General features: G+C 41.1%; 1 protein-coding gene and 1 pseudogene across 6 annotated transcripts in view; one reads left to right on the top strand and one right to left on the bottom strand.

Moving 5' to 3' along the window:
* Window positions 1–27,248, top strand: part of TRAPPC9 (trafficking protein particle complex subunit 9) — a 556,901-nt gene that overhangs the window by 66,825 nt on the left and 462,828 nt on the right. For 4 of the 5 annotated variants that reach the window (XM_082433777.1, XM_082433780.1, XM_082433779.1 and 1 more), the window contains 3 exons: window positions 9,122–9,148; window positions 22,047–22,168; window positions 25,995–26,120. In XM_082433777.1, coding sequence (XP_082289903.1) covers window positions 9,122–9,148; window positions 22,047–22,168; window positions 25,995–26,120 — 275 coding nt within the window. The remainder of the gene's footprint in view (window positions 1–9,121; window positions 9,149–22,046; window positions 22,169–25,994; window positions 26,121–27,248) is intronic. The other variant, XM_082433781.1, reaches the window with a different exon arrangement.
* Window positions 11,804–12,248, bottom strand: LOC309646977 (large ribosomal subunit protein eL31 pseudogene; annotated as a pseudogene). Its single transcript has one exon. The product of its transcript is annotated as a large ribosomal subunit protein eL31 pseudogene (transcript).

The raw sequence follows: 27,248 nt of genomic DNA, 5'->3' as shown, positions 1-27,248 counted from the left end.
CAGTCAGTGTAGCCGCACAGTCTGAATCTGGGTGCACTCTTTGTAGAACTGCTTAGATGAATCTTTGGTGGCCCTTGAAGGTGTTTTATCATCCTTCAGCAGACCGTTCCTAACGGTTTTAGTGGGGTCTCAGTTATTGGAGAGGAAAGTAAAGCGGGCTGAGAAGTGATAGAGAAAGTCCTCAGACTGGAATGTCTCTGCTCCCTGCTCTCCTGGGCTTCTGTTTTGACTTGAGATGTTTCCCGTCGGTGCTCACCACCTGTGTTTATCCCGTGGCGTTGTAACTGCTGTCTCTGCTATGAGATTCCAGCATTTCAAGTCCTCTTGTCGCCTCGCGCCAGCGGCCAAGTGCTAAAATAGCCAACACACAGGTGACAGCTGTTTTATCTTCTCCTTAGAAGAAAGTGCTCTCTCTCTGGGTTGCCTTTTGTTGGAGGCTGTTTTATTTTACTCTTTCCCTGCTCTTTGAAGAGTTATAATGTGTCGAGACTGTTCTACTCATGTGATTAGTGAGACTCTGGCACCTTTTTAGGGTGACGTTTCACTTTCTCCCCTTGCTAAAGATAGGCAAAAAAAGTTTTAAGCCTGAAAAAGTGCTCTGTCTGCAGTAGAGAGATGTCTTTATTTAGCTGTGCATAGTGTGAAACACTTGAGAACTTTTCACTGTTGAAGACAGTCTGTGGAGAAGGACATCCAGTGAAGCTTGGATGAGAGCCGAAAGAGCAGTGCCGATGGCATTTAGATTGGAAATGATTTTACCACCTTCCAGGCACTAAAGGGTCCAGAGCCATGATCGGATTTGCTGTCATGAGTGTATATGTTGCTTCGTCCTGGATATTAATTTCAAGATTAGTCAGCTTGTAGTGGCAGCCTCATCTCACATCCGGAGTTTATGGTATCCACTCTTTGTGGTGAAGACCAGACAAACTGATTATTTAACATTCTCCCTTGAATTTATATCTCAGGTTCCTTTTTCACCAGCAAAATAGCAGGCTACAGATGTCATTTAATGGCGGTGTGACCTGGAACAAGTTTAATCTCTCTGTGCCTCAATTTCCTTATCTGTGAAGTGGGGGAGATAATACTTGTACTTACCTTGGAGGGTTCTTGTGAAGGCTGCATGAGATACACATTTAAAGGACCTACAACAGTCCCAGCCAGTGCTGGATAAATGTTAGCAGCCATTATTATTATCAATATTATTATTGTTGATTGTCAAGTAGTTTTAAGACTTGGTAATATGAATTCATGAATAGTGTTAAAAGACTCTAGACATCTCAGATCCCCTTTACATAGTTTTCAAGATTTCCTCTGAGAAAACGGAATTTTCCCCTCTCTTAAAACTGAATTTAGTTTCAAAAAAGAATTCTGTACTCCCTACCTCTTTTTGCTTTAATTCTCCTTTTGTTTAAATTTTTTAAAAAAAACTTCACTTTCTTAGTATTCAGAGTATTCAGGGTTATTCAAAACTTGGTTTATTAAAAAATCAATAGGACATTCTGCAATCAATCCAAAAGAAAATGCTTATTGACTTACACATGTTTCTCCTTTATGGTTATCTGTACTTTTTGGACTAGCTTAATTTATTAATAGTAAGCATTATCATTCCTAATTATTGAAATAGCTATGAATGATTTGGCATCTACCCTAGGCCAGGCTGTGCTAAATGCTTTCCTTACGTTTTACCTCCTAGCAGGTGTTTGAGGGTAGTTATCAGTAACTCCTTTTTGCAGGTGAGGGATTGAGGTTTAAAGAGATGGGGTAACTTGCCCCAAATCATGCAACTGGCAGCGGCAGACTCGGGGCTGGAACCAGGCTGGGGTGACTGCACAGTATGCCTCCTTAATTGCTCCTCTGATCAGCCTCCCGTTGACTGGTTTCCCAAACTCCTGTGAGTTCATAAATGACTGATTTTAGTGACCTCAACCTGATGAGGCCTTAAAAGAAGAGGTGTCAGTGAGAATATGAGACAGAGTGGCATAGATGTTTTATTCTCAGCTAATGACCTAAAAAGTTAGTATTTTTTATTTTAACTCTGGAAGCACTAAAAAGAAACGTAAAAAATGGTTACAGTGCAAAAGAGAAGTGAGCGTTGAAAATCCAACCATTACTAATGACTTACCGCTTGTTTTTCTCTAGTGAGGCTTGTCGAGAGAGAAACTTATAAAGACTGAACTGCTTTTATGTAGTCTTTAGTACGGAAGAAAAGATTAAGCCACTGAAAACTGAGAGAAAGTAAAAATCTTTACTCTTTTCTTTCCTTATGATGAATATGTTAAGTTGGTTTTTATGGTTTAAGTATATATTTCCTCATTTGTGAAATTTGATAATGTTATTTACCTAGTCTGACTGCGAGTTAGATACCTTGCACAAAGCACCCAAGAGATTCTCAGTAAAAATTTGCTGTCACAATGACAGATAGTTTAGAAGGATCAGCTCTGAATACCGAAGAAGGTGGTTTATTTCTGATGCATATTCAGTGTGTATATACATATGATATATATGAATATCACTTAAAGTGATAAGGATTCGGTTACTTTTTTTTAGTGCAGTATGAAGTTTTGACGAGTGTCATCCTAGTAAGATAGGGGCTAGCTAAATTGTCTTCTGACAAGCTGAAGAACTTGAAGATTATTTGTACAGAATGTATATTTTTACAACTCAGAATTCATATTGCCTTGTAATCATCCACTAGAACCTTTAAATTGCTAGGAATTTGACCACGGCCTTTACGTTTAGAAAAATCAATATTGATTATTTTCAGAGAATAAGCTTATCTCTTTTGTGATTGAAGAAAGTTTTGATTTTTTTTTCCTGTACCCTTAATAGGTTTTATTTATTTATTTTTTAAGAAAGAAAATGGAAAATTTTATTCAAGCCAAATTTGAGGATTTTATAAAACCTGGGAAGAGCATCTCAGAAAGCTCTGAGAACAGTTCTGCCTGTTAGAAGTCAAGGCACAGGTATCTGAGTCTTTTGAGACAAGAGAGCTGTACATTTAATGACGTGTTGACAGTTTACACAATCCAGATCTGAGCGTCATCATGGTGGTGGGTCATGTGTCCTCTTACAAGATAAAGACGGAATGTTATCTTTTAAGGAATTGCCTTGTTGATGCTAGGAGAATGCTGCTTTTTTTGATTGAGCAAGTATTTCTGCTGCTGGGGGAGGTAAATAATCAAAACGTTGATTTGACATCTGTCACTTTTCCTTTATAGGGGGAATAAAAGTGGAGCTCATGCTATTTTATTTATTTATTATCTTTAAATTATTTTTAAATTTAAAAAAATTTTTATTTTTTAACATCTTTATTGGAGTATAATTGCTTTACAATGTTATGTTAGTTTCTGTTGCATAACAAAGTGAATCAGCTATATGTATACATATATCCCCATATCCCCTCCCTCTTTATTTTAATATATAAATAAGTGTTTTGTATTTCAACAAAATTGTATGATTTGTAGTTAAATGCTCTTTGGGAAGTATTTTGCAAGACACAGATTATCTACTGTTGGAAACGTGCAGACATGACTTTTATGAATATAGAGCTAGTACAGCTAGCTAGTGTAAAACAGAAGGACTAGGAGAGCTTTGCTGCTGATTGCTAGAAGGATGGATCCTGGTCTCAGTCTCCCTGTCTGTAAAATGAAGAGGCTGGACTGGATTCCTTCTTCTAAGATTAGTTTCCATGAGCCTATGTCTTTTGTTTATATTCAGGAGTGTTAACAATTTCAGATTACATACTGAATACCACTCCCTTCCCTGAAGCAGAATTCAGTTATGAGCTAGATAAGCTTTTAGTTATAGGCTCTGAACATCCTATTTTTAAAAACCTTACTGATCGTTTCTTATTATACAGGCAATTTTTGTGTTGTATGTTTTACAGCAACCTGGACAGCCTTTTTGGCCATAGGTGGCGCTGTTGCACCTTTTAAAAGTCTTAATTTTCCTGTTTGTGGAAGAAGACTTAACCCACGTTCCTTTAATTTGACTTCTTTGTTTAATGCTTAAGGATAGCACAATGTCCATTATGTCTGGATACCTGGACAAATTATTCTAGTTATATCTTATTTTTATTCTGTCATCTCAGTGTGAAAATTTCAGACTTGCTGTGCAAACAATGGCGAAATTGTACTTTTCTTCCAGTATTAGAAACCAGTGAGCCATGATTTTATAAAACAGATAGATGTGATCCCTGGAGCACCTTAAAGCTGAAAAATGTATTGAACACCCTGAGTATTGAACCCGCTGCTGTGTGTTAATTAGTGGGAGGTGATTTGGTTGCTGTACGAAGGAGCGTAGTTTTTTGACTTGGGTTTGAATGCACGTGCTACCACTTAGCCATGCGAACTTGAGTCAGTTCTTTCTGAGTTTTTCCCTTGTCTGTAAAATAGGGACGCTAATATCTGCTTTGTAGAATTGTGAGAGTAAGAAATTATGTAAAGTGTTTAGCGCAGTGGTTATCTCAAAAGAGCTTAAACCCTTAGCTATTGTTTTGTATGAAGCCATCATTTTATATAGTCTTCAGCAATTACTAAGGAATTAAAATAGAAAAAGCTGGTTTTATGACGAAAGATCCAATTAAGAAATGAGTAAAATATTTGAAGACGGTCAGTACTTCCTGTACTCATAATTTAGCAGCAGCGTCAGAATTAGGGCTGTTATACAGTCACCCTGAACGTTAAGCCACAGAATTTTTGGCTAATTAGTATATGTTGGGGCTTAAGTGGGCCCAGTAATTGCACTCCTCTTTTCTCCACCGGCCAACTGAGAGACGAGACGAGAGAGCAGGCAGCGGGAGGTAAACGTCTCCTTTGTTACTGGTAAAGCCACGTTCTCCGTGAACTTTAGGGCTTCGGGGAAATGGGTGTCTTCATACTCTATCCCGGAACTAGAGAGACTCACCCAGTCGCAGGCAGCTCTGGGCCACAGTGGGCCTTCCTATGAGGGGACCTGTCCCCGTCATGCTCAGGGCTGTCATGTCACGAAGCTGAGCATCCTGGGCGCTTCCTGAGGGTGGCCAGCACCCGGGGGGAGAGAGTGGTTTCCCGTGCCCCACTTGTCTCCCAGCCTCCCTGAGCCCACTGCCCACTCCATTTGTGTGAGGAGGGCTAGCCGTGGCCAGGGGTCCGGAGTGTTGAGGGAGAAGGCCTCCTCTTGGCCCAGGGGAGTGGGGAGGAGGCGTCCCCTCCCTCAGTTTGAACCAGTCGTGGCGTGGAGCAGCAGGTGGGTGCCCCCCAGGAGTTTGTAAGCAGGGAAATGAGGATGTCCTCTGGGACTTAAACTAGCAGGGAAACACTGAAGACGCTTAGAAGGGAGACAGGCGGGGCGTGCTTCATAGTTAACAGTTGCTGGGCACCTAAAACGTGCTGCCTGCTTTTCTAAGCACTTTGCAGAAACTAGTTTAATGCTCTGATCCTCACAACAGTCAAGTGAGGTGGGTTTGATTATTTTCCCAACTTTACAGATGTGGAAATTGAGGCACAGAGAGGGTAAATAATTTGACTAAGGTCACAGAGCTAGTAAGTGGCAGAGCTGGTATTTAAACCCCGGCTGTCTGGCTTCCAGGCTCTCAGAGATGGGCTTTGGGTTTTTAGAGGTATCAGCCCGTCTGTGGGTCTCTATGTACATCAGTCCGTCGGTCAGCCTGGAAAGGGTGGGAAAGGGAGAGTTACACGAGTGTTCACAGCTGTGCCTCGGCCCCTGTGCATGCACCGTGACCAGCATTCATCGTGGTCTAGGCAGCAGGTCTGTCCCTGTAACAGAAATTTAGTCCATCAGGTTAATCTAGGAAATCCCTCTCGCTCTGCATCCGTCCATGCTTGCCATGTGGCCTCCTGCCTGTGATTGGGCCGTTGGGGAGAAAATGTGCTGATTGTTGAACTCCCATATTTCAGTCTGATCGATAATTTTATGTCTCCTGTTACATTAATAAGTTAAACCTCTGTTTCTTTTTTTTTTTTTTTTTTGGCCACACCCTGCGGCATGCATGATCTTAGTTCCCCGACCAGGGATCGAACCCGTGCCCCCTGCATTGGGAGCGTGGAGTCTTAACCACTGGGCTGCCAGGAAGTCCCAGCCTCTGATTTTCTTACGTCAGTCTCTTACGAATTTGGTTAATGTGAGATCAGTCCATTGCAGGCTGACGATGCTGACAATGTGATTTCTGAGCACGTGGAGGTACTCGTGTCTGTGGGGACCTGGCTGGAGGGTGCTGAGCACATGGAGGTACTCGTGTCTGTGGGGACCTGGCTGGAGGGTGCTGAGCACGTGGAGGTACTCGTGTCTGTGGGGACCTGGCTGGAGGGTGCTGAGCACGTGGAGGTACTCGTGTCTGTGGGGACCTGGCTGGAGGGTGCTGAGCACGTGGAGGTACTCGTGTCTGTGGGGACCTGGCTGGAGGGTGCTGAGCACGTGGAGGTACTCGTGTCTGTGGGGACCTGGCTGGAGGGTGCTGAGCACGTGGAGGTACTCGTGTCTGTGGGGACCTGGCTGGAGGGTGCTGAGCACGTGGAGGTACTCGTGTCTGTGGGGACCTGGCTGGAGGGTGCTGAGCACGTGGAGGTACTCGTGTCTGTGGGGACCTGGCTGGAGGGTGCTGAGCACGTGGAGGTACTCGTGTCTGTGGGGACCTGGCTGGAGGGTGCTGAGCACGTGGAGGTACTCGTGTCTGTGGGGACCTGGCTGGAGGGTGCTGAGCACGTGGAGGTACTCGTGTCTGTGGGGACCTGGCTGGAGGGTGCTGAGCACGTGGAGGTACTCGTGTCTGTGGGGACCTGGCTGGAGGGTGCTGAGCACGTGGAGGTACTCGTGTCTGTGGGGACCTGGCTGGAGGGTGCTGAGCACGTGGAGGTACTCGTGTCTGTGGGGACCTGGCTGGAGGGTGCTGAGCACGTGGAGGTACTCGTGTCTGTGGGGACCTGGCTGGAGGGTGCTGAGCACGTGGAGGTACTCGTGTCTGTGGGGACCTGGCTGGAGGGTGCTGAGCACGTGGAGGTACTCGTGTCTGTGGGGACCTGGCTGGAGGGTGCTGAGCACGTGGAGGTACTCGTGTCTGTGGGGACCTGGCTGGAGGGTGCTGAGCACGTGGAGGTACTCGTGTCTGTGGGGACCTGGCTGGAGGGTGCTGAGCACGTGGAGGTACTCGTGTCTGTGGGGACCTGGCTGGAGGGTGCTGAGGACGTGGAGGTACTCGTGTCTGTGGGGACCTGGCTGGAGGGTGCTGAGCACGTGGAGGTACTCGTGTCTGTGGGGACCTGGCTGGAGGGTGCTGAGCACGTGGAGGTACTCGTGTCTGTGGGGACCTGGCTGGAGGGTGCTGAGCACGTGGAGGTACTCGTGTCTGTGCTCCGTTTTCTCACTGTGATTTCTTCAGACAGCACCAGTTATCATCTCCCCACCCCTCTCACACAGTGAGGTGGGAAGCCTTCTGAGTAGGCCGGATAATCAGATAGCAAAGTCGACCAGTCAGGAGACTGTTACGTACCTAGAAGTGGGTTTAATGAAAGGAAAGGGCTTCCAGGGAGTCCAATTAGATGTTAAAGTTCATTTGGTAAAAGCTGTCCATTTTTTGTGGTTGAGCTTGTTCTTTGCTGTTCGAAAAGATTGGATTAGACGGATTAGCTTAAAAGGCAGAAAAGGATCGTTTCAGGTGGTATTAATACATGCACACCAGTGAGAAGTGCTAGTTGACCGCCTGTGTGAGGCATGAGACAGAAAGATTTTTACAAACTTCATTAAACAACCTTAAAAGCTCTGCAATCTCAGTGGACTTAGCATGGGGCCCGGTTCATCCCTGGACGCCCTAAGAGGTCGAGTAATTGATGATTGTGATTATGACTCTGAGGCATTGAAAAAGTCTCAATCATATTCCCTATTCAAAGGACATGGCACAGTATAATATATTTGACCAGGTTTTTCACTGAACAGGAAGTTTTTACCACTATCTGGAAATCTCACATCCCCCAAGCTTCCACACAGCTCAGTGTCCCCTCAGTGCAGATCTGTCAGCACTCGTCGTGGGCACGTTGTGGAGTGTGTGACGGTGCAGCATCCCTGGCTCCGCATCCGCACTGCAGGCTTCCTCATCCCCATCTACCTTGTAGGGTTGCCCCGACAGTCGCACATGATGGTTGTCAAGCATTGTGTTTGGCATATAGTCAGTATCCAGTAGAAAGCACCTGTTTTTTATTATAATCGTGGCTTCTAGATTGCAGTGATTTTTAGTCTGCATTTAAAAATGGAGATTGCGATACACAAAGTAGCTCTTAAGTAACATCATGGGACCTATTCTCTATGGACGATTGAAAACATATGCTCTTTCAGTAAGAATATATGTTATTGGGACATACCTTTCTGAATCTTGTTAACATGTTTAAAAATGATCATAGCTAATGATAAGCAGGACTCTTGGACCCAGTTCCTCTTAGGGTGTGTTTTGCCATCATGGGAAATTACATTCTATAGAGAAGGCTAATTGGGTCTCATTGATATTTGGATGGTTTAACAGATGATCAAGGCTTTCAGAAGCTTCTTGATAATAATGAAGTTAACTGTTTTGTGTTGTAAACTAACTACAGAGCTACCTTCTAGAAGCTGGAAATCCTTAGCTTGTGAAATGTCCAGTAAATCAGTGTGTATGTGTGTCTGTGTCTGTGTGAATGTGTGTGTGTGTGTGTGCGTGTGTGATTTTAGGAAGGAGAAATAGGTTCCATATAGCCTTCTGATACCTTTCTCCTCCAGGCCAAGGTGTGGGCGTATATTTACACAAATAAATTGATATTCTTCTGTCACTTGGCTTATTTGTGGGAAAAGAAATTCTCATACTTGTTTCAGAAGAGTTAGGGAGCATAAGCTTGGAAAGTGGGAAGGGAGAGAGATAGGGAAGCACTTTACAGTTTCTGCAGGATATGAGAAATAGTTTTCCTTTTCTTTTTTTCCTTCTCTAAAGCATAAAGGCACTGAATTGTAACATACTGTTACTCAGAATTGCTTTTCTGATCAGGTACAAGTGTCTCAGATTTTTTTGAGGCTATGTGAATTATGAAATGTGATTTAGCAGTTATCTTTAAAAGTAGTTTTGTTTTTCAAATAAAAGACCATAATCTGTTCTTTCTTCCAGGGGCACAAGAAGTTCTCATTGATCCAGGTACATGATCTATGTGCTTAGTTTCTTTTGGTTATTTTTTTAAGTGCTTGTTTCATGGTGGTGTGAATGAATGGTTAAAATTTCTGGATTATGATCTTTGGAACATACTGATTTAAGTAACTTTAAATCAGAACCGTTACACACCTGATTGTTGTTTGTTCCTTGTTTCATGGGGCACCCTATTGATTTATGTTGCTTGTCGAGGAGGGAAATTCTTCCTCTAGCATGGTTAAGTGAATGATTTGCAGTGTGCCTTTAAAATTCTCTGAATGCATTGAGCATGCCTGTCCAGTTAATTCTGAATTTACTCATAGTAATGACTTCGCTCTGATTCTGTGGCTTAACGCTCCTCTCAATGTGAATTTGAATTCTCTGTTGCATTTTGTATGTGTGTTCTTAACAGGGAAAGACATTTTGCATTTTTTACAGAGGTGGGTTTTCCTTTCCCCGCTTAATGCCTTCTGTAATTAATACAGCAAAAATCTCTTTTATTGCAGTGCTTAATTATTTCGTAATGAGCTCTGTTGTTTTCTGCCTTAATTGGACAATGACAAAGAATAATAATAAAAAATGAAAACCCTCCCTTCCTTTGAAGGCTGGAAATCAGATGGTCATGCTTACACATGCTTTGTGACCAACACATTTACTTTCATCTCATTGTGTATCTTGATTTTGAAATGAAATTGCTTCAGGTTTGTAGATTTTTGTTTTAACATTTGTGTTGCATTCTTTCTCTAGGCTGATGTTTCCTGATGGAGCTTGTGGAAAGTGTTTTCCTTCCTAGAGGAAGGAAAACAAATGTTTTGCTTTGATTTTAGGAGACCTGAGTTGTTGATGAGAAAGCAGTTGAGGGGGGGCTGAGGAACTGAATGATACTCCCTCACCTCCCGTCCAAGACAGATGAACGATGACATCAATGTTAGATGTACTGGTATTTGAGCAGTAGGAGTTATCGAGCCCAGACTGGCTAGTTATGCCTGATGGAAAGTACGGGGTTCACTTGCAGGAGAATTAGGTGCTTTACCAAGTAGAAGTAGCTTAGGGCTGTCAGAGAAATCAGTCATATGTTGAGATTAAAAAAAGAATATAATATTTTTTATTTCTGAAACTTTTCAAAATAAGGTTGTATAGAGCTGAAATTGAGTTTCGAGTGCTGGGAGTAAAGTCAGGGTGGTTCTGTGGGGCTGTTGTTCAGGGAGAGGGTGAGGCTGGCAGGAAAGGACGCAGAGCCAGGGTCTGGCATCCCAGGACACGACTCTATCTTCTTCCCCGAGGGAGAGCAAGGAGAGAGTTGAGATTCTGCCCGCCCCCCACCTCCCCAGTTCGCCTGGAGCCCTTCTAGCCTCTGCTCACGGGGCTTGTCCCAGGACTGGCCGCAGCCTTCTCTTCACTTGCCAACATCTCATCTGCCTTTCAGACGTTAGTCTCTTCTTCTCTGCCCTTTAGACCCTGGCACATATGTTGGTGGGGAATCACTTCACGACTCCTGGGAGCAGTGTGCTGTGACTCTCCTTAGTCTCTGCTAGTGTTCTCTCGGGGGTGGCAAAATCGTTCGGCTCTATAGAAAACCCAGCACGAAATTGTATCACTTTCATTTTATTTTTGAACTTTAAATGGATAAGTTATTTGAAGCAAACTGTTTCAGAGTTTTTGCTGCCTGCTTTCCCCACAGCCATTTCAAAGGCCAGAAGGAGGAGTCTGACCGTCTTTGGCTGTTTGGTGCAGAGGTGGGAAGAACTTCTCCAATCACTTCTAGCAGCTCAGCTTCCGAGCCCTTGATGGGCATTTGAAACAGAATGCTTCTTGGTGTCACACTGTTGTTTCTTGTCATTTCTGAATATTGCATGTACATTCAACAGCTGTTTCAAGTGAAGTGATCTTTTGTCCAGTTTCAGTTAACTCAAATTTGCTTTTCCCATTTTAATGTTGACGGGAGTTTCTTCTTCCTATAATGAAAATCAGCAATTTGCACTTACTACGTGAAGGCACTGGTCCAAGGTGCTTTTTTTTTCTTAACAGTTTTAATACAATTTACCCATTAAAATATACAGAGGTTTTTACTCTGTGACCAGAGTTGTGTATCACCATCAATCTTGGACATTTTCATCACCCCAGCAAGAAGCCCCGTACAGATTATCAGTCACCACCCATTTCCCCCATCCTCCCCCAGCCCCAGGCAACCACTCTTCTGTCTCTGGATTTGCCTGTTCTGGACATTTCATATAAATGGAATCATACAACTTGTAGTCTTTTATGACCGACTTCTTTCACTTAGCATAATGTTTTCAAGGTTTGTCCATGTTGTATCACGGATCAGTACCTCATGTTTTGTTTTTGCTGAATAATATTTCACCATATGGATAGACCACTTTTTGTTTACCCCTTCATCAGCTGATGGACATTTGGGTTGTTTCTACTTTTTGGCTGTTATGAGTAATGGTGCTGTTAACATTCATATATGTTTTTATGTGGACATACGTTTTCAGTTCTCTTATGTATATGACTAGGAATTAGAATTACAGGGTCATACAGTAACTAAATGTTTAACTATTTGAGGAACTGCCAGATTGTTTTCCAAAGTGGTTGTGCTATTTTACTTTCTCAGCAGCAGTGTATGAGAGTTCCAGTTTCTCTATGTCCTCATCAATGCTTGTTATTAACTTTTCTTTTTTTTTTGGCAGTTCTATAACTTTTACTTAACAATCAACAGTCAGTTTTCATCCACATTAACTGTCTTTAGGTTTTTGATAATGGTGACAGGTACATAGGTAACCAACGTACAGAGCTTGTTTGGTGCATCTTCATCTTCATTATGTTTTCTGGACAACTGCACATGGATACAATACGGGACATTCCTTATTCCTTTGGCCCAGACAGCTTTGTTGAGCCTGGTGTCAATGCGCACATCTGGAATTCCCATCTCCTTCATGGCAGATTTCCGGATTTCTCTGAGTGCCCGAGGGGCACGCTTCTTGAAACCCACTCCAGGGATGCTCTTGTGAACGTTGATAGTATATTTTCTGGTTGTCACCTTGTTGACGGCAGACTGGCCTTTCTTCTTGCCACCCTTCTTTGCGGGAACCATCTAAACCCAGTCGATGAGAAGGCTCAGAGTGGAGTGGGACAAAGCCAAGCCAAGTCCTCCCTCTCAGCCGGCCTCATGCAACCGCCCTCGGGGCTCCTGGAGCCCCAGGTCAGGGTGTTATCATCTTTGATTATAGCTGTTCTAGTGAGTGTGAAGTGGTTTCTCCTTGTAGTTTTTTTTTTTTTTGTCGTTTAAAATGGAAATAGAATTTTTATTTGTATTTGTAAGTATTTGTGTACATTTCCTAATGTTAAAATATCATAAAAGTTTGCCATAATATATATATATATTTCTTTTTTTAAAATTTTTATTGGAGTATAGTTGATTTACAATGTTGTGTTAGTTTTGGGTGTACAGCAAAGTGAATCAGTTACACATATACATATATCCACTCTTTTTTTAAGATTCTTTTCCCATATAGGCCATTACGGAGTATTGAGTATAGTTCCCTGTGCTACACAGTAGGTTCTTTTTAGTTATCTATTTTATATATATAGTAGTGTGTATATGCCAATCCCAAGCTCCCAATTTATCCCTCCCCCCTAGCCCCTGGTAACTATAAGTTTGTTTTCTACATCTGTGACTCTACTTCTGTTTTGTAAATAAGTTCATTTGTACCCTTTTTTTAGATTCCACATATAAGCAATATCATATGATATTTGTCTTTCTGTGTCTGACTTTACTCAGTATCACAGTCTCTAGGTCCATCCACGTGGCTGCAAATGGCATTATTACGTTCTTTTTTTATGGCTGAGTAATATTCCATTGTCTATATGTACCATCTCTTCTTTTTTTTTTTTTAAATTTATTTATTTATTTATTTATTTTAATGCTATTCTTCTCTGCTTACATTCTTTTTATGTATGTATGTATGTATGTATGGCTTTGTTGGGTCTTCGTTTCTGTGCGAGGGCTTTCTCTAGTTGTGGCAAGCAGGGGCCACTCTTCATCGCGGTGCGGGGGCCACTCTTCATTGCGGTGCGCGGGCCTCTCACTATCGCGGCCTCTCTTGTTGCGGAGCACAGGTTCCAGACGCGCAGGCTCAGTAATTGTGGCTCACGGGCCCAGCCGCTCCGCGGCATGTGGGATCTTCCCAGACCAGGGCTCGAACCCGCGTCCCCTGCATTGGCAGGCAGATTCTCAGCCACTGCGCCACCAGGGAAGCCCTACCATCTCTTCTTTATCCGTTCTCTGTTGAGGGACATTTAGGTTGCTTCCATGTCCGGGCTATTGTAAATAGTGCAGCAATGAACATAGGGGTGCGTGAATCTTTTCTAATTATAGTTTTCTCCTCCTCCCTGTAGTTTTGATTTGATTTCCCTTATAGCTATTGATATTGAGCATCTTTTTCTTTTTTAAAATATTAATTAATTAATTAATTAATTTCTGGCTGCGTTGGGTCTTTGTTGCTGCCCGCAGGCTTTTTCTAGCTGCAGCGAGAGGGGACTACTCTTTGTTGCTGTATGCGGGCTTCTCACTGTGGTGGATTCTCTTATTGCAGGGCACGGGCTCTAGGTGCGTGGGCTTCAGTTGTTGTGGCACGCAGGCTCAGTAGTTGTGGCTCAGGGACTCTAGAGTGCAGGCTCAGTAGCTGTGGTGCACAGGCTTAGTTGCTCCGCGGTGTGTGGAATCTTCCCGGACCAGGGCTTTAACCCGTGTCCCCTGCATTGCCAGGCAGATTCTTAACCACTGCACCACCAGGGAAGCCCTCGAGCATCTTTTTCATTGTGCTTATTGGCCATTTGTACATTTTCCTTGAAAAATGTCTTTTCACATCCTTTATCCATTTTTTAAAAAATATCTTTATTGGAGTATAATTGCTTTACGATGGTTTGTTAGTTTCTGCTATATAACAAAGGGAATCAGCTAAGTGCATACGTATATCCCCATATCTTCACCCTCTTGCGTCTCCCTCCCACCCTCCCTATCCAACCCCTCTAGTTGGACACAAAGCACCGAGCTGATCTCCCTGTGCTATACAGCTGCTTCCCACTTACATTTGGTAGTATATATATGTCAGTGCCACTCTCGCACTTCGTCCCAGCTTACCCTTCCCCCTCCCCATGTCCTCAAGTCCATTCTCTATGTCTGCGTCTTTATTCCTGTCCTGTCCCTAGGTTCTTCAGAACCTTTTTTTTTTAATTTTTAAATTCCATATATATGTGTTAGCATATGGGATTTGTTTTTCTCTTTCTGACTTACTTCACTCTGCATGACAGACTCTAGGTCAATCTACCTCACTACAGATAACTCAATTTCGTTTCTTTTTATGGCTGAGTAATATTCCATTGTATATATGTGCCACATCTTCTTTATCCATTCATCTGTCGATGGACACTTAGGTTGCTTCCATGTCCTGGCTATTGTAAATAGAGCCGCAGTGAACATTGTGGTACATGACTCTTTTTGAATTATGGTTTTCTCAGGGTATATGCCCAGTAGTGGGAATACTGGGTCGTATGGTAGTTCTATTTTTAGTTTTTTAAGGAACCTCCATACTGTTCTCCATAGTGGCTGTATCAATTTACATTCCCACCAACAGTGCAAGAGGGTTGCCTTTTCTCCACACCCTCTCCAGCATTTACTGTTTGTAGATTTTTGGATGATGGCCATTCTGACTGGTGTGAGGTGATACCTCATTGTAGTTTTGATTCGTATTTCTCTAATGATTAGTGATGTTGAGCATCTTTTCATGTGTTTGCTGGCAATCTGTATATCTTCTTTGGAGAAATGTCTGTTTAGGTCTTCTGCCCATTTTTGGATGGGGTTGTTTGTTTTTTTGATATTGAGCTGCATGAGCTGCTTGTATATTTTGGAGATTAATCCTTTGTCAGTTGCTTCTTTTGCAAGTGTTTTCTCCCATTCTGAGGGTTGTCTTTTGGTCTTGTTTATGGTTTCCTTTGCTGTGCAAAAGCTTTTAAGTTTCATTAGGTCCCATTTGTTTGTTTTTATTTCCATTTCTCTAGGAGGTGGGTCAAAAAGGATCTTTCTGTGATTTATGTCATAGAGTGTTCTGCCTATGTTTTCCTCTAAGAGTTTCATAGTGTCTGGCCTTCCATTTAGGTCTTTAATCCATTTTCAGTTTATTTTTGTGTATGGTGTTAGGGACTGTTCTAATTTCATTCTTTTACATATAGCTGTCCAGTTTTCCCAGCACCACTTATTGAAGAGGCTGTCTTTTCTCCATTGTATATCCTTGCCTCCTTTTTGTATCCTGCTACTCTACCAAACTGATTGATTAGCTCTAGTAGTTTTCTGGTAGCATCTTTAGGATTCTCTATGTATAGTATCATGTCATCTGCAAACAGTGACAGTTTTACTTCTTCTTTTCCGATTTGGATTCCTTTCATTTCTTTTTCTTCTCTGATTGCTGTGGCTAAAACTTCCAAAACTATGTTGAATAACAGTGGTGAGAGTGGGCAACCTTGTCTTGTTTCTGATCTTAGAGGAAATGTTTTCAGTTTTCCACCATTGAGAACGATGTTGGCTGTGGGTTTGTCATATATGGGCTCTATTATGTTGAGGTAGGTTCCCTCTATGCCTACTTCCTGGAGAGTTTTTATCATAAATGGGTGTTGAAGTTTGTCAAAAGCTTTTTCTGCATCTATTGAGATGATATGGTTTTTATCCTTCAATATGTTAATATGGTGTATCACATTGATTGATTTGCGTGTATTGAAGAATCCTTGCATTCCTGGGATAAACCCCACTTGATCATGGTGTATGATCCTTTTAATGTGCTGTTGGATTCTGTTTGCTAGTATTTTGTGGAGGAGTTTTGCATCTATGTTCATCAGAGATATTGGCCTGTAGTTTTCTTCTTTTGTGACATCTTTGTCTGTTTTTGGTATCAGGGTGATGGTGGCTTCGTAGAATGAGTTTGGGCATGTTCCTCCCTCTGCTATATTTTGTAAGAGTTTGAGAAGGATAGATGTTAGCTCTTCCCTAAATGTTTGATAGAATTTGCCTGTGAAGCCCTCTGGTCCTGGGCTTTTTTGTTGGAAGATTTTTAATCATAGTTTCAATTTCAGTGCTTGTGATTGGTCTGTTTATATTTTCTGTTTCTTCTTGGTTCAGTCTCAGAAGGTTGTGCTTTTCTAAGAATGTGTCCATTTCTTCCAGGTTGTCCATTTTATTGGCATATAGTTGCTTGTAATCTCTCATGATCCTTTGTATTTCTGCAGTGTCAGTTGTTACTGCTCCTTTTTCATTTCTAATTCTGTTGATTTGAGTCTTCTCCCTTTTTTTCTTGATGAGTCTGGCTAATGGTTTATCAATTTTGTTTATCTACTCAAAGAAGCAGCTTTTAGTTTTATTGATCTGTGCTATTGTTTCCTTCATTTCTTTTTCATTTCTTTCTGATCTGATCTTTATGATTTCTTTCCATCTGCTAACTGTGGGTTTTTTTTTTTTGTTCTTCTTTCTGTAATTGCTTTAGGTGTAAGGTTAGGTTGTTTATTTGAGGTGTTTCTTGTTTCTTGAGGTAGGATTATATGGCTATAAACTTCCCTCTTAGAACTGCTTTTGCTGCATCCCATAGGTTTTGGGTCGTTGTGTTTTCATTGTCATTTGTTTCTAGGTATTTTTTGATTTCCTCTTTGATTTCTTCAGTGATCTCTTGGTTATTTAGTAGTGTATTGTTTAGCCTCCATGTGTTTGTATTTTTTACAGATTTTTTCCTGTAATTGATATCTAGTGTCATAGCGTTGTGGTTGGAAAAGATACTTGATACGAGTTCAATTTTCTTAAATTTACCAAGGCTTGATTTGTGACCCAAGATATGATCCATACTGGAGAATGTTCCATGAACACTTGAGAAGAAAGTGTATTTTGTTGTTTTTGGATGGAATGTCCTATAAATATCAATTAAGTCCATCTTGTTTAATGTGTCATTTAAAGCTTGTGTTTCCTTATTTATTTTCATTTTGGATGATCTGTCCATTGGTGAAAGTGGGGTGCTAAAAGTCCCCTACTATGATTGTGTTACTGTCAATTTCCCCTTTTATGGCTGTTAGCATTTGCCTTATGTATTGAGGTGCTGCTATGTTGGGTGCATAAATATTTACAATTGTTATATCTTCTTCTTGGATTGATCCCTTGATCATTATGTAGTGTCCTTCTTTGTCTCTTGTAATAGTCTTTATTTTAAAGTCTATTTTGTCTGATATGAGAATTGCTACTCCAGCTTTCTTTTGATTTCAATTTGCATGGAATATCTTTTTCCATCCCCTCACTTTCAGTCTGTATGTGTCCCTAGGTCTGACGTGGGTCTCTTGTAGACAGCATATGTACAGGTCTTGTTTTTGTATCCATTCAGCCAGTCTATGTCTTTTGGTTGGAGCATTTAATCCATTTATATTTAAGGTAGTTATCTATATGTATGTTCCTAGTACCATTTTCTTAATTGTTTTGGGTTTGTTATTGTAGGTCTTTTTCTTCTTTTGTGTTTCCTGCCTAGAGAAGTTCCTTTAGCATTTATTGTAAAGCTGGTTTGGTGGTGCTGAATTCTCTTAACTTTTGCTTGTCTGTGAACGGTTTAATTTCTCTGTCGAATCTGAATGAGATCCCTTCCGGATCACTGAAAGGTCTTTTCAGATCCTTTATCCATTTTTAATTCAGTTATTTGTCTTTTTATTATCGAGTTGTAAGATTTCTTTTTATATTGTAGATACATATTCCTTATCAGATATATGGTTTACAAAAATTTTCTCCTATTCTGTGTGTTGTTTTTTCACTTTGTTGATGGTGTCCTTTGAAGCATAGAAGTTTAAAGTTTTGATGAAGTCCACTGTATCTAACTTTTCTTTGTTGCTTGTGCTTTTGGTGTCATATCTAAGATCTGAGGTATTTTAAAAGCAATTTAATTCTTACAGCAGTTCTAGGAGATAGGTACTGTTGTTATCCCCAGTCTATAGATGAGGAAACTGAGATGCAGAAAAGTTCATTGACTTGTCATGGGTACAGCTAGTTAGTGGTGATGTGGGAATTCACACCCACACATTTGTCTCCAGCATCTGTTCTCTTAACCACCATACTCTTATCCTTTCTATAGGAATGGTTAATTAAAAAGCCTTTACTTCTTTGATTTCTTATTAATTTTTTCTCATTAGGGACCTCATCTCTTCCTTTATAATACTTTGCAGAACTCAGTGTAGTTTTATTTTAGGTCTAATGTAGGCGGAAGCATTGCTATCAGTTAATACCGCATTACTTACCCTCCAGTGATGATTGTTGCTAATTGACCTAATAAAGTCATACTTAACTCTTTTCTGGTCATTACACTAAAAGAAGAGTCATGGCTACAGAATGCTCTAAGAAAGTATATGATTTATCTTATTTTGCTAACCAATGAAAGAAAAACCCCAGTGTTGACATAGGTTGTAAATTTTCCAGAATAGGGTCATTGTCTTCCTTATATTTCATTTTGTTTGGTCACAGTGTCTAGATAGTGCCTTATTGTCTGGCAGATTAGTTAGAGCATGGTGCTCATGAATCATTGTAATGACAGAATTTTGACAACAGTATCTGTTGTTTCACAAGGAAAAAGATAATATAGAAATACTGCTGAGATTTATTTTAAAAGCCTGGAATTTTGAGAAGAGTTCCACAAACCATACAAAGGTATTTTCATTAATTTCAGCTCTATCTTAGACACGTTATGGTTACGTAGCAGAGCACATTTATGAACTAGATTTGACAGGAGAAGTGTAATATTGATTATTTGTTTTAATTAAAATATTATGCCTTGGATAAAGTAATTTAGTACCCATGAATGAACAAAAATAAGTTTGCATTTATATATGACACGGGGGCAGCCTTCCTACATATATATGTTTTGATCTGTTTTTTGGAGTATTTTTATAACTTTTCAACAATGTTCTAACTTTACAATTCTATTTATTTTTTGTTATTATTTTTTAATATTAATTTTTAAAAAAATTTATTTACTTATTTATTTTTGGCTGCGTTGGCTCTTCATTGCTGCTTGCGGGCTTTCTCTAGTTGCAGTGAACGGGGGCTACCCTTGTTATTCTCCTCTTTTTATGGTTTTGCCTTTCTTTCTCCTGCATCATTTGTCTCTGTTTTATTCCTTCTTATTTCTTTTTTTTTTTTAATTTATTTATTTATCTTAGTTATTTTTGGCTGCATTGGGTCCTTGTTGCTGCGCGCGGGCTTTCTCTAAGTTGTGGCGAGCTCAGACTGCTCATTGCAGTGGCTTCTCTTGTTGCAGAGCATGGGCTCTTAGGTGCGCTGGCTTCAGTGGTTGTGGCTCACGGGCTTAGATGCTCCGCGGCATGTGGGATCTTCCTAGACCAGGGCTTGAACCTGTGCCCCCTGCATTGGCAGACGGATTCCTAACAACTGTGCCACCAGGGAAGTCCCATTCCCTCTTATTTCTGCTTCATTTTACTTTTGTTGACTTTCCAGCTTGTGCCTCCTATACAATTTTGCACATAATAGGAACTCAGTAACTTTCTCTTGAATGAATTATTAAACTGTTGTTGGACTGATACTGGGGAACCCTTGTGATGATTTTTTTTTTTCAGCTTTTCCCCACTTCTTAACTATGCTCTTTCTTTTCCTTTCCTCTAGCCTGGGTTTCAGCCTGCCTGTGGCATTGATTTTTCCTGTCTATAGACTCCTTGTTTCACTGGTTCACAATAATGTTACATGTGGGCTGTCAAAACTTTATAGGTGTCAAGAAAGATCAAATCCATTGCATACTAGTATTTTTAGAGTGTGTTATTCTTTTATTGAGTGAAATTAAATCAGTCTGACCCACTAAGCTCTCCCGTGAACTATGCTCTTTTTACCTTCTTACAGGTTGTGTTCTTCTGAGTTTCTGCATGTGCTTTTTCCCCCCTGCCTCTGTACTGGAGTTAAGTAAATCATTAAGGGAACGCCCATTATCAGTGGTGTCTTTTTTCTTTTTTAAAGATGGAGGGAACATTTGCTCCTTCTCCCTGATTGGGGCTTCTTGGATGAGGTGAGGTACCATAGGAAGAATGAAGAGCCCACCTCATTCTGACTCCCACTCTTTCCCTTCCATTCTCCAAGGGAAAAGAGTAAAATTCAACAATATGAAGACACATTATTAGAGCTAATGAGATAAATCAAGATAACCTATCATCTATGAAATATTATTTCATGCCAGAAACAAAGGTATTGTAAACATGAAAAACACACAAAGCAGGATAGTACTGTGGTTAAAAATATGGGCCCGGGTTCGAATCCTGCTCTGGAGCAACCGGCTCTGTAATCCGGAGAGCCAGTAGGAATGCTCAGCCTCTTTAGGAGCCGTTTCCTCCCCTGCAGAAACGGGGCTCACTAGGAGTCCCCCCCGCATGGCGCTGCCATGGGTTGTAAATGAGGACACGCATGGATGTCCCCACATTGGTTCTGATTCCTCGTTAGTGCAGAATAACGTAGCTTCTGCTGTGATGGCCTTATGACCACCCGGTGTAGATTCTCAGTGCTCCAAAGGGTTGCCTTGTGGCTTGGAGATGGACTTCTCAATTCTGTAAGGACCCAAGCATTGTGTCATTGGGCCTTGCTGACTTGAATCTATTCTTTAGAAAGTAAATATTTTAGATGTTTTTCAGGCATGCATGCCCTTTTCTTTTATTATTTGTAGTTCTACCCTCTTATCTCTTGCTGTGATTTTTCACAAAATCTGTAGAAACACAAAATCCTAAGCCACCTGCCTCTTCCCAGTTCTCTGTTATGGTTCTTTCTTCCCTGACTAGAAGAGGATTTTGCATAGGAAGTGTTCTTTGTTCCTCTTTGCTTAGAGTCTTTCTGTCCGTCTGCCCAGCTTTCACCTGTCCATCTGTCCATGTATCTATCCACTCATTCTTCTGTCTTGTTCCAAAAAGCATTTGAGGCAGCATACAGAATAACAAAATACCAAGTGAGCAGGTGAGAAAATAGGACCAAGTTTAGACAGCAAGGCAAGGAGATGACCTTGTGTGAAGGTTGCGGGCCGTGTGAGACACACCCTTTGCCCCGTGAGTTCTAAGATCAACGGCAAATGTGTGCCTGAGTCTCCCAGTAGACATGAGGGAAACAGAATTTGTCGGAGATGCTCAGTGTCCCTGAAATAAACAAGTGGCTTAGGAGAAGCCCAGCTTTTCCTGCTGTGGGGCTTACGGGACTATTTTTTGAGTGTTCTCTGAAATCAAAGAGTATTTCATCTTTGTTTTGGTCAGAGTTCTATGTGTAGTTGGTTACATTCTATAAATGGAAATGTCTCCAGAACTCTTGCCCCTGTGAGTTTGATGGCTAGGGAATTAGGTGGTTCTGCTTATTGACAGGGGTTGGCCAGAAATAGAAAATGACAGCCTCAGAAAGGATGCCAGTATTTGTAAGTTATGTTTTTTTAGTGCTGTATAGTTCAGAAAATACTTTCACATAGTTTATCTCCATTTGAGGGTGCAGTGTGGTTTCTTGCTAGCATTAAGAGAAGAGCTTAGTGCTGGGAGATAATGCACACTGACTGCATTGCTGTCAAGACAACTAAGCTAGTTATTATAGACATGTTACTTTTATATAATGCATTTCATGTTCTTTAATAAAAAGTTTCAACAGGGAGGAAAACTTATTCTGAGTTAATTAACATTTAATACAATGCTTTTGATGGTAAGACTATTATAGGGAGTGTATAAGCTGTGAAGACTTTAAAAATGGTTTCATTATTTAAATTTCAGTTGGGAATATTCAAGCTTTATCTTACTTGTGCCCTTCTTTTAAAGTAACAAAGAAACAAGACGGAAAAAGCAAAAGATTATTTCTTTTCTTCCTTTCGGTTTGCAGGTGCCCTCACCACCAATGGCATCAATCCAGATACCAGCACTGAGATTGGACGGGCTAAGAACTGCCTTAGCCCTGAAGACATAATTGACAAATACAAGGAGGCCATTTCCTATTACAGCAAGGTGATTTTACTCTGTAGATCCTTTATGTGACTGTGTTGTTTTAACCAGAAGTTCCTGTTTTACATTGTGTAACGCTGCTGCAGTATCTCCTAATTATTTGTTTCTGTAAGTATTCATGTATTATTCCCCAATGCATAATACTATATGCCTAAAAATGGTTTTTGTTGATTAAGAATAATGTATATTTAATTTAAGAAGTCTGAAAATAGGAGAAAAAGAGGCTATCATAGCCCTGCTACTCAGGGATAATGTTTAAAAAATTTTTTTTAGTATTTTTTATTTAAAAAATTTTTAAATTTTTTGGCCGTGCTGCACGGCATGCGGGATCCTAATTCCCCGACCAGGGATCGAACCTGCGTCCCCCCACTTCAGTGGAAGCATGGAGTCTCAACTACTGGACTGCCAGGGAAGTTCTCAGAGATAACATTTTTTAAAAAAAGTTAATTAATTAATTAATTTATTTTTGGCTGTGTTGGGTCTTCCTTGCTGCGCGTGAGCTTTCTCTAGTTGCGGCGAGCGGGGGCTACTCTTCGTTGCAGTGCGCGGGCTTCTCATTGTGGTGGCTTCTCTTGTTGCAGAGCACGGGCTCCAGGTGCGTGGGCTTCAGTAGTTATGGCATAGGGCTCAGTAGTTGTGGCTCGCAGGCTCTAGAGCGCAGGCTCAGTAGTTGTGGTGCACGGGTTTAGTTGCTCTGTGGCATGTGGGATCTTCCCGGACCAGGGCTCGAACCCGTGTCCCCTGCGTTGGCGGGCGGATTCTTAACCACTGCACCACCAGGGAAGCCTGGAGATAACATTTTAATATCTATTTTCTGTTCTTTTTGTCAATGTATTATATCCTCTAGATCATAAAATGGTGAGCATTCTGTACTTATTTACTGTGTGGAGACCTACATTTTTCATTTGGCAGATTATGTGTTTTTCTGCGTTATTGAATCTTCACTTTTTCACTCTTAGAAAAAATGTTTGAACATTCTTGTACATATATTCTTTTGTTCTTGTATGAGTATTCCTTTAGTTAAGATTTCTGGAAATTTAGTCACTGGATATGACATTTACATTTATCATAGGTTACTTTCAAGTTACTCTCCAAATTCCTTCTCCAACAGGGAATGAAAAGATGTAGAATTACTCATTTAACCAATTCTCTATTACTGAATATTATTTTCCTTCAATTTTTTTTTCCACCATTTTAAACAGTGCTGTGATAAATGCCCTGATGGATAAATCTTTTTGGACTGATTTTTTTTTTAAAAGGAAACAATTCCCAGAAGTGGACTTGAGTCAAAAAGTGTGCGTATATTTTTTAGAGTTTACGTATACATTGCTGTATCGTCCTCCAAAAAGCTTTATAATAGTTTGTTCTCCCACAAACAGACACTATCCTTTTAAAATATTTGCCAATACGGTGAGCGAAAGTAATTTTTCATTGTTTTAGTTTGCACTTGATGACCAGTGAGGTATTGAACATTGTTCATGTATTAGCCAGTTGCATTTTTAAAATGAATTACCCGTTTTTGTCCTTTGCATACATTTAAATTAGGGAGCATTTCTTATTGCTTTGTGATAGCTCTTTGTAAGTCATGGATATTAGCTTCTTTTCTGCCATCGACATATATTGCAAATCTTTTTCTTGATGTTGCCTGCCTTTTGTTTTGTTTATGAGGTTTTTCATTTTGGTTGTGGTCAAAAATGTTTTTAATATAGTAAATCTTTTCCTTATGGGTTTTCTCTTTGGTTTTATTCTTAGAAATACCTTCTTAGAGAGCTTTTCTGCTGATCTGCTGACACTTTGTAAATAAGACCTAAGAAATTACTGGCTATAAAATCCTTATTGTTATAGGTTGTCCTCGAGTTCCCTGTGTATGGGATGCTAAGGCTATATAAGGCTAGATCTGAACAAAGATAGGAGGATTGTCTGTGGTGCTGGACCTCCCTAATGGAATGGGATTTCCACCTTAGTTTTGGAGTCAGACAGACCTGAGTTCAAATCCTGCCTTCACCAAGTACTAGCTTTGTGACCTTGGGCAAGAAACTTTACTTTTTGGGACCCTATTTCCTTTATCTGTAAATAAGTTCCGTATTTATTTTAGGGGTTTGTTTTAGAATTAAATGAGATAATTCCCTCGTTTATTTCTAAAATATTGATTGCATAGTTCTATGCTGGTGCCTTGGTAGATGATTACTAGGGACTCAGCAGTGAAAAAGGGGGCCCCTGCATCAGAGAGCTTATGTTCCAGGAGAATGCTTGTAAAAGACTAGGTATGTAGTAGACTTTTAGTAAATGTCCATTCTTTTCCTAATTCCCATTGATTCTGTATATCTTTCTACTAATATATGAACGGTTTTTTATGAATGCAATTTAAATTTCGTTGTAATATTTAAAATATTTAACTATAACCAAAATATGTGAAAAAAAACCGAGTTGACTTCTATTTTCACTTCAGTAGAAGTTGTTTTAAGAGTTTTGAAGGAAAAGAAATAATTATATTTCAATGGAATCAAGTCCCTGTTAGATTCTTTTTGTTGTGTCATTAAATGGTATATAAAATTGATAGATTTTGACTTCAGTATTGGTAGTTAGGTAAGTATAGTTTCTTTTTGTGATGTCTTTGATAAATTACATGTAATATATCACAGATTCTGTGCCTGTTACATATTGGAAATGAGGAAACGGTGGAGACCTGCTCTTTCTGGCACAATAATTTCTTTTTCCACCTTACAAATAATTTTAGTAAGAAACATGGGCAATTGGATATTTTTGCTTCTTAATAATTGATAAGTGGGCAGACTGCATTTTCATGAGCGGTTATGCCAGGCAGGCCTTGGGGTCTCAGCAAACACTTGCTGGGGGGCGGCTGACTCCGCAGCACGCTTAACGCCTCAGTGAGTGTTGGTGGGGGTCTCTCGGCCTCGGGCGCTCTTCAGGCACCAGAATACATGGATTTACCTCTAGAAGCCTCTTCCCCAGCTGCAGGAAGTCTTTTCGGATACATCAGATGAAAACCACTCCAGCTTGGGATAATTAGGAAAAAAAAAAAGGGCAGAAGAACAGGGAGCATGGAGGGCTTCGAGTTGGGGCCTTGGGAAAGAGGAAGGCACAGAAAAGGGGGGCCTGGGCTCCAGAACCAGCTTCTGGGCCTGTCCCCGCGTCTGAGCCACACAGCTTTCAAGTGGGCAAAGGCAGCTCTCCTGGCTGGATGTCACCTTGTGCAGAACTTTGAGAGGTGAAGGTGAGATTGGAGAAGTTCTTGCCGGGATCATTACTGAGTGGCTACGTGAAGTCCACGGTACCTTTTCTGTTCGTGTATCTTCATTTGTCCTTCCTCTCAGGATCTGAGAAGCAGGAACAGGTAACTCAGAGAGATAACCAGAAAGACATCAAACGTGCTAAGAGAGGACAGATATAGTGATAAAAGGAGCTAGAACTTTTGTAACAAAGTAACATGAATTGACAACTACGGCATCAAAGCTGCAGGTGTGAGAGAGTCTTAAGAATGTTTTCGAGCACGAGATTAAGTGGAAGTGAATAGCAAAGTTTCCACTGATAACATTTTGAAATTTTGTAAAATATCCAGCTACTGTTGGTTGTATTACTTGAATGAATGCAAACATATCTATATGGGCATTTATAGGTTCACTCAGTCCCACCAACCCCTTTTGCCCCCTTAAGGGATAGACTTTCTCAAACACAAACTCCTCCCCCTTGGGTGGGCGGTGCTGCAGCTCCTCGTGTGGGGATGTGCTGCTCAGTGTCACCGAGTCCCTGTGGTACAGACTGCACGATCTGACAGAAACACCTCTCCTCTTCTCTTTTGACCCTACAGTATAAGAACGCCGGGGTGATTGAGTTAGAAGCGTGTGTCAAGGCCGTCCGTGTCCTCGCCATTCAGAAGCGGAGCATGGAAGCTTCGGAATTTCTCCAGAATGCAGTCTACATCAACCTTCGACAGGTGGGTGTGTGTCCTCCTATGAGTGGAAGAATTAACGCGGTTTTCCTGGAGCTTATTCACCAAAAGACCATCTGATTTTGCTGTGCTAGCATTCAGTATGGCACGGTTAAAACTCTGGAGTCAGAACTTGACACTTTGATTAAGGGAGTTGTTTCACCTCTTTGTATTGCAGTCTTTTACCCTCAAAATTCAGAATTCTGTTCTTTCAAAATTTTTTTTGATTGGAGAAACAACTTGGCTCTCACCAGCTTTGCGACCTTGGATGACAAGCTTTATGCCTTGTCACCTTACTTTTGTCACTTGTGAAGCGATTCCATTTGTGACCCTATCTGGGTTGTTCATGTTATAAAACATGAAGTTTGTGAAAGTACTTTGTACAGCTCCTTTTACACCTAAGGCATTCCACAAATATTACTTGAATCTGGATGTGTTTTTAATAAGACAAAGTCATCAGAACATTTAGTTGCAGGTTGCTACTGCAAAATCCCCAAATCAATAATCTAGCTAAACGTCTACAATCTTTCTAATCTACCTTGGATTTTTATGGCCAGGGCAACCAAGACTCAAAAGTGAAGCAGTTTGGTTAAGGACTCAGGACTAGGGTTAGAATACAGGTACTGTGATCGAGCAGATCTTTACTGAGCATGGCATTGTGCTGGGAGGGGGCGTAGAGGTGGAGAAGGCAGATTCTTCTCTCATTGAGCTGACAGTTTCGTGGCAAAGATAGACATTCACCAGGTGAAGAACTTGGAGTTTATTCTAAGAACAGTGGGTTTTGAAAGAAAGGTCTTAAAAGCATGGGAATGATGGGATCCCCTTTGTCTGGAATAGGGTAAGCATGGTGAGGGAGGCCAGGTGGGAGGCTCTTGAGGCGTCCAGGTGGGCAGTGTAGGTGGCTTCACCTGAGTGGTGGTGGGACGGTCAATGGAAAAAAGCCAACAGATCGAAGACATGTCTAGGGGGTGAAAAGGAAGGGATTAATGACGTATGTGAGGGCGGACAGAATAACGCCCAGGTTTCTGGCTTGATTAATTAGGTAAATGATGGTCATGCTGTGCTCGGAGAAGGGAAAGCTGCAGAGGGAGTTTGGGGGGAACGCTGATGGATTCAGTTGTGGATATAATGAAA

The sequence above is a fragment of the Balaenoptera physalus genome (genome assembly GCF_965194825.1).
Source record: "Balaenoptera physalus genome assembly, chromosome: 17".
Classification (NCBI taxonomy): Eukaryota; Metazoa; Chordata; class Mammalia; order Artiodactyla; family Balaenopteridae; genus Balaenoptera; species Balaenoptera physalus.
Note: the sequence above shows the minus strand (reverse complement) of the source record. Positions and strands in the feature narration are given on the sequence as shown.